This window comes from Salvelinus alpinus, chromosome 22 (genome assembly GCF_045679555.1).
Source record: "Salvelinus alpinus chromosome 22, SLU_Salpinus.1, whole genome shotgun sequence".
Lineage (NCBI taxonomy): Eukaryota > Metazoa > Chordata > Actinopteri > Salmoniformes > Salmonidae > Salvelinus > Salvelinus alpinus.
Window position 1 is genome coordinate 7598067 of NC_092107.1, and position 8118 is coordinate 7606184.

An 8118-nucleotide genomic window follows, 5' to 3' on the forward strand; every position below is an offset into this window, starting at 1 on the left:
GTGTGTAGGTTGATGCGGGGGGAAAAACGATTTAATCAATTTTAGATTAAGGCTGTAACGAAACAAAATGTGTAAAAAGTCAAGGGGTCTGAATACTTTCCATATGAACTGTATAGGACTAAATCATAATCATATTACAGAACATGTATCTCCATTTCTGACATGACTGGTTTATTTCCGCTACACAACAAATATTAGGCTACCATTTATCCATTTATCCATTGCTTATTTAATAGCCAAATATATGATTGAAAGTAAATAGACCGGTAGCCTATTTAAATGTAACAGTATGGGTAGGCTACAGTACTGCTTTGCGATAGGAGCGCAATATCATAGTCTATTTAAATTCAGATCCTATACCAAGGCAGGAGATAGAAACACAAACGTCTATTGATAAACAAAGTATTGTACAACTTTTCCCCTATAAAGTGTGCTACAGCATTTACTTTTATACTGTTTGAATAAATCAAACGTGTAGAGTGACCTGCCAGTGTTTGGCAGTCGCTATAGGCGGGATGCATTTTTAGTTTTCTTTTAAAGTAACTGAAAAAGAAAAAAACATTCTGCCCATACCTCTACAAAAATGTGATCGTATTTGCCATTGCGCTTTCTTTTAGAAAGTGTCATGAGTCATGACCCAGTTCCAACATATCCAAATCATACAGCAAATGAGGTCGTTTACCAGGTGGGGTTGCAACACACCGTAATGTAGACGCAGGGAGTCAGGAAGCAGGTGCAGTTGGGGAGTTTAATGTAATCGAACTCATAACGATACAAAAACAAGGAATGCGTCTGAACATGGAAGCAGAGACAATAACACCTGATGGGAAATAACAACTGAGTGCTACAGTATAAATAGGGGGAGTAATCAGGGAAGTGATAAGGTCCAGGTGTGCGTAATGAAGGGTTGCCAGGACCGGTGGTTAGTAAACAGGCAACGCCGGAGGGGAGGAGTCAGAGTAGTGGTGACACGCACGTTCGAGAGCTCACAAATATAGTATAGCTCTGATTTAACAATGAAAACATGCATATATTTTGCATATGACAGTTTGATAAATCACAATAATTAGTTGCACAAACAAATCCCAGAATCTCCACATCTGCCAGAATTTAGGGAGGAATGTACATATTTAAATGAGGCCCCTGATCATTAAAATAACTTCCAGCTCAATCCCCCTCTGCCTCTCAGGCCCAGCTCGGCCCATACCACTGAAATGTGAGGCAGTGTGGGGAGGTAGGTGTGGGGTGGTTGTGTCGTGTCGGCTGGCTGGCTGAGGGGGGTTGGGGGCGAGGGGGCGGGTTCAGTGCTGGCTGATTGAATCTTTTGTAGGGCAGGTGAGCTGGATGAGTCGTGGTCTCTGGAGGCTTTCTTTGACACATGTCCCATCAGCCACCTCACCGCTGTCCTAGGACTGACATGTCTGCTCTGGTCCTACTCTCTAAGGGACTGGAGAGGAGAGAGGGATGAGAGAAGAGGAAAGGGGGGGTGAGAGGAGAGAGGGGTGAAAGAGAGGAGAGGAGAGGATGAGAAGGGGAAAGACTCCAGGTGTCCAAGACCTCCCCTCTTTAACCTCTCCCCCAGCCGTCATCAATCATGGGACAGTGTGAGGGGAGGGGATTTGGGGAAGAGGGTGATCTGTCGTCACAACATTTAAATGACAATTAACCAGGACCTTGCTGGCAGCAGCTGGGTGGGAGTCATTCTCACCATGACTGTGGTCAGTTATTTATCAACATAACAACACATATGCTCAGTCAGTTCTTAGTTCATTACATTATTTTCAGTTGCTCCTTATAAGTGCATCCTCCAGTCAAGTGCACTCTGTTGCAACAAGCTCAAGCCGTTGTGTGTTGTTATTAATAAAACCCAACTGTTGTGTTGTGTTCCAGGTGACTACCCGGCACCGCGAGCTGTGCTGACCGGTCATGACCATGAGGTGGTGTGTGTCTCTGTGTGTGCCGAGCTGGGACTGGTCATCAGTGGAGCCAAAGGTCAGCAGAGACAGCTTGAGTCCTCTATTCCCTGTGTAGTGCACTTCTTTTGACCAGGGCCCAAGGGCTCTGGTCCAAAGCAGTGGTGTAAAGTACTTAAGTAAAAATACTTTAAAGTACTACTTAAGCAGTTTTTTGGGGTATCTGTACTGTACTTTACTTTACTATTCATATTTTTGACTACTTTTACTTTTACTTCACTACATTCCTGAAGAAAATAATGTACTTTTTACTCCATACATTTTCCCTGACACTCAAAAGTACTCGTTAACTTTTGAATGATTAGCAGGACAGGAAAATGGTCCAATTCACGTATTTATCAAGGGAACATACCTGGTCATCCCTACTGCCTCTGATCTGGGGGACTCACTGAACACAAATGCTTAGTTCGGAAATAATGTCGGTGCGTTGAAGTGCGCCCCTGGCTATTTAAAAAAACAAGAAAATTGTGCCGTCTGGTTTGCTTAATATAAGCAATTTGAAATGATTTATGCTTGTACTTTTACTTTTGATACTTAAGTATATTTATAACCAAATACTTTTAGACTTTTACTCAAGTAGTATTTTACTGGGTCTTTCACTTTTACTTGAGTCATTTTCTATTAAGGAATCTTTACTTTTACTCAAGTATGACAATTGGGTACTTTTTCCACCAATGGTCCAAAGTAGAGTACTACAGTTTAATCTCCATCTAATAATAATAATTCATCTTGTATATAAAGTGCTTTTCTCACACCCAAGGCACTATAGAAAATAAGTACTATAAAATCGAAGTCACAGTATTTAAAAAACATAACTATACAGAACGGTCAAAGATGTGAACCAGAGCTGGGAAATCAGCTTCCTGGGCATTTCTGTCATCAGCTGGCTCTGAGAACAGACTATCTCACTCTTCAGCTAGGATCACAATGGATATAGTCATAGCTATTAGCTGTGGTACATGCCTCTGGTAAGGTGATGGTAATGGTTATGGTATGTGAGTTGGCTGATAGGACTGTAATGTTACATGCCACAGTACATAGATATCTTAGTTAGGTGTGGAATGTTGAGTAACATCCTTGAAATAGTGTGTGTGCATGTGTCCATGCATCCGTGCGTGTTAGTGTGTAACTCTATCTTGCTCTCCCTCCAGAGGGTCCGTGTCTGGTCCACACTATAACAGGGGACCTCCTGCGGGCCCTGGAGGGCCCAGATAACTGCATGTGTCCCCGCCTCATATCTGTGTCCAGCGAGGGCCACTGTATCATCTGCTACGAGAGAGGACGTTTCTGTAACTTCAGCATCAACGGAAAACTACTGGCTCAGATGGAGGTCAACGACTCAACACGGGTAAGACCACAGATACAGTATGTGCCTAGTGAAAGTCTACACACGCCTTGCACAGTCTTCACATTTTACAGTCTTAAAATGACATTTCAAAACGGGATTCAGTGGGGGGGTCTACTGATCTCCAGAACCTACTCCACATTTTCAAAGTGAAAGAGAATTATAGAACATTCACCAAATTAATAATAATAATAATATATATGTTATTAAAGTATCTTGATTGCATATGTCTTCACACCCCATGGTGGAAGCACCTTTGCCAGCCATTATAGCCGTGAATAATTTTGAATAAGATTCTACCAACTTTGCATATAGGGCAATATATATATCTATATACAGTATATTATTTTTTATTGCTCAAGCTCAGTCAATTTGTTTGGGAATCATTGATGGACAGCAATATTCAAACCTAGTGTACTACATAGCGACTAGGGTCTAAATGTCTAAAGTAGTTTACTACATAGGGCCTAGGCTGTCATTTGAGGTAGATGTTATGATTATTTATTTATTTAAATGTAATGTATTATTATATCATTATTATGATGTGCTCCCTAGGCCATTATGCTGAGTAGTGACGGTCAGAACCTGGTGACAGGAGGAGACAACGGGGTGGTGGAGGTGTGGCAGGCCTGTGACTTCAAACAGCTCTACATCTACCCAGGCTGTGATGCTGGTGTCCGCGCCATGGACCTCTCTCACGACCAGAGGTTAGTCCTGTTTGTCCTCCTAGTCAGGTTTCCTCTAATACAGGATCAATGGTGTGTGTGTGTGTGTGTGTGTGTGTGTGTGTGTGTGTGTGTGTGTGTGTGTGTGTGTGTGTGTGTGTGTGTGTGTGTGTGTGTGTGTGTGTGTGTGGTTGTAGAGCAGTATGTAGGCTGTAGAACACTGAAAGGGCCTGTGTGTTTCATGCTTGTCAGGGTACATTTGGGGGAATGGAACGTTCGCAGTTCAGTGGGCTTTGTTTTCTTTAAATAGAACCAGTTGCCATAGAGACAACGAAATTGCAGTGAAAGGTCCTGAAAGCGCACTTGCCTTGGAGCAATACACAAGCGTCACTTTCCTCACACACACACACATGCATACACACACCAAACACATACACACTCACTCACACATGCAAACACACCCACCTATTGTTTGATGTTAGTAAAGTAGATTCATGTTTGGGAAATAACTAATAAATTACAATAAGCTAATATAATTATTAATGGGTCATATAGAGGTACATTGTGTATGTATACACTGTATTGTGTCTGCCCCCCTTCCAGGACTCTCATCACTGGCATGGCATCCGGCAGCATTGTGGCGTTCAACATCGACTTCAACCGGTGGCACTACGAGCACCAGAACAGATACTGAGGGTTACAGAGACAGAGAGGCAGTACAACATGGCTGCTGGTTTGGAGGACACCTGGACACTACTGTTAACTACTGTTAACCAACTATACAGGTTAACTGCTGTTAACTACCTATACAAGTTAACTAGGGTTAACTAACTACTTGTATAAGTGTTAACTAACCATACAGGTCAACTACAAGTTAACTAACTAACCATACAGGTTAACTAACTAACTAACCATAAGCTCTTAACCAGGTTAGTAATACAGTGGGGCCTGAATAATGACTGTATAAAATAAATAATTCAAATACTGAGCTATATTATATGCTCCAAAAAAATGAAAATTATACTATTTTATACTAATACAATTGCTTAGAGAAAGATATTTTGTTTAACAAGTAAAACATTTTTTTCTCAAAAAGGTAGGGTTCAAAATTATTGACATCCCTAAATATTCTTATAAATTCAGTAGTCAAAAGTTTAGTATTTGGTCCCATATTCCTAGCCATTAATGATTACGTCAAGCTTGGGATTCTACAAACTTGTTGGATGCATTTGCAGTTTGTTTTGGTTGTGTTTCAGATTATTTTGTGCCCAATAGAAATGAATGGTAAATAATGTATTCTGTCATTTTGGATTCACTTTAATTGTAAATAAGAATATAATATGTTTCTAAACTCTTCGTAATTAATGTGGATACCACCATGATTACAGATAATCCTGAATGAATCGTGAATAATGATGAAAGTTACAGAGGGTCAAAGATCGTACCATTACCAATAACAGGGGAGGTACGCATGTCTGGGGTTATGATCTTTGACCTTCTGTGATAATATGAAGTAGATGTCTTCTGATAGATTACATAAAATCCTTGAAAGATACCAAAATTCTGTTGGTTATTGGTAAACTTCAAAAGTTTCCAGTAATACCCTCCCTTTGCAACCCTACCCCTACATTTTTGGAGAGAAAAAAATAAAAAATATTACTTGTCAAACAAAATCCTTTTCTCTGAGCAATTATACTAGTATCAAATAAAATACTTTTTTTTATCATACAATATAGCTCAGTATTTGAATTTTTTATTTTATACAGTAAATATTGCTAAACTTTATCAAGGGTGTCAATCATTTTGGATCCCACCGTATATCGTAATGCCTAGAAAGAGACAGGTTAAAATATAAGTAATATAAGAAGAAACTCTTCAACTGATGAGCTTAGAAGAAGAGCTCAGTCATAGCGCTACAGTGACAGTTTCAACACTGATAAAAAATTATGAATGTACGGTTTTATTCAACTGGTCATATTTAAAACTGTGAAAAATACAAATAAACAAACCTACAGTTAATAACATTTATACAACATTTGTATGTCAAATACATATCAAACTTGGGACACTTTTCTAGGAAAAAAGTAAAAACTATTGTATATAAGGATGATGTAAAGAGTTGATTTCCAGAAAAGATTTGAAAAGAACAAGACGTCTCCATTTAGTCTCCATTTTGACAGTTGAACCATAATTCTCTGTTCCAAACCGTGACATGACTCTCTCACATCAAATCTTAGTTTGCTTCCCAAATGGTACCCTATTCCATTTATAGTGCACAACATTTGATCAGGACCCATATGGCTCTGGTCAAAAGGCGTGCACTATAAAGGGATTAGCGTGCCATTTGGGACACAGATTTAGTTGGTTAGTAATAATAGCTGATAGTTGGTCTCCCATCATGGAAAACAGTAGTCTATCAATGTACTTGTCAAAACTGACAATTTGTTCTATGTTCATGTGATAATGTGTTTAGATGTCTGTAAGGGCAGTTTCAGAACTATACCTATCGTGCGAAATGTGTCCATTGTAATTTGTTTCTTAATCACGTTTCACATTATCAGCAGGAAGTAACAGACCTTGTAATGATTTCTGTACCATTTCTTGTTCTGTAACTATTTTATTTATATTTCAACAAAAGCAAGGGTTTAAAATTACTTTTATATACTTTTAAAATCATTACCACAGGCTAGTCAGATTTAGCACTGAATTCTTGAGTCATCATTGTTTGTATTTCCAGATAATAGATTGATAAGGAAGACCGTGCGAGACGTCAGTTGTAGAAACACTGGATGATCACTAGCAATACCATGAGTTTGTTAAAGCCTGCAATCCAGACCTGTTTGGTACTAACATTCCACTCATTGTACTCCGTGTCATATGCCAAACATGACATGACGTTTGGCATGGCAAGTAATGGAAAGGGGTGGAATGTTAGCACAAACAGCCAGGCTAAGTGAGAGGTTGGGACATGTAGTTAACCTGACCAAGAACAGGCTATAGTCATCCAAAAATTATTCTTAACTATTTTGAATAAACAGAAAACATTATAACTTTGTTTCAGTGCAACAATGTAAAATATGCTACATGTGTGAGTTGACAGTAAGATGAAAAGGAAAAAAACGAATCACAATATGCAAAGAGTTTGGGTTTCCATTGTAATGGTACAGACAGCAGCCTAGCTAAACCAGGGACACCGCATGCAGAGAGCTAGAGTGGCTGGATGGAATATCTATCTTACTTTACTGGTTTGGTTCATAATACCCATCAATATGAATTTGACATACTGGGTTTATTTTGAATATTTGACATAAATCTTTGTGTAAGGAGGATTTTGGAGGATTTTGTTAAATAAATGCATTTAAATTTGTGTTGCCATTGTTGCTTTAAAAAACACATCTTGATTTTGTGTCAAATATTTTGTTGATTTGTATGTAATATATTTTGTTGATTTAAGTATATCATGATTTTCTAAGTTATTTGTATTTACATGTTGTTTTTTGCGTAGATTGCAATGTCTGAGGCATTTACCTTGTGTTTGTTTGGAGCTGTTATACATTAACTTATGACAATATATAAAGATTGATGAACAGTAACATTTTTTTATTGTTTTCCTTTTTGTTGTATTTATAATAAAAATAAATAAAGCAAGCTCTTATGCGACTGAATTTTCAAATGTTTATAGCAGTTTGAACACAACTAGTAATATCTTTTTCTAATATTCTGACATATAGAATTATAATCAGGCAAGTCAGTTAAGAACAAATTATTATTTACAATGACAGCCTAGGAACAGTGGGTTAACTGCCTTATTCAGGGGCAGAACGACAGATTTCTACCTTCTCAGCTCAGAGATTCGATCGTGCAACCTTCCGGTTACTAGTCCAACGCTCTAACCACTAGGCTACCTGCCGCCACAATAGAATATCTATATGTATATTACTCATATTTGAAACAACAAAAACTCGAATATAACCCCATGCACTTAAAAGGTATCTCAATAGTGGAAACTCAACATGTATGTGTTTGTTGTCTTATTACTATCTTCTAGATCTGGTACAGATTATCCTATACTGCCATCTACTGGCTGGATGCTGTTATTGCTGCGGCTGTGGTTGCTGTTTGTAAATCCCAGATT

General features: G+C 38.6%; 1 protein-coding gene across 4 annotated transcripts in view; it reads left to right on the top strand.

The window, feature by feature from the left end:
• Positions 1 to 7633, top strand: part of LOC139548896 (neurobeachin-like) — a 354477-nt gene extending 346844 nt beyond the window's left edge. For all 4 annotated transcript variants that reach the window (XM_071358831.1, XM_071358832.1, XM_071358833.1 and 1 more), the window contains 4 exons: positions 1891 to 1992; positions 3125 to 3321; positions 3874 to 4025; positions 4587 to 7633. In XM_071358831.1, coding sequence (XP_071214932.1) covers positions 1891 to 1992; positions 3125 to 3321; positions 3874 to 4025; positions 4587 to 4677 — 542 coding nt within the window. In that variant the 3' untranslated portion in view covers positions 4678 to 7633. The remainder of the gene's footprint in view (positions 1 to 1890; positions 1993 to 3124; positions 3322 to 3873; positions 4026 to 4586) is intronic.
• Positions 7634 to 8118: the final 485 nt, after the last annotated feature.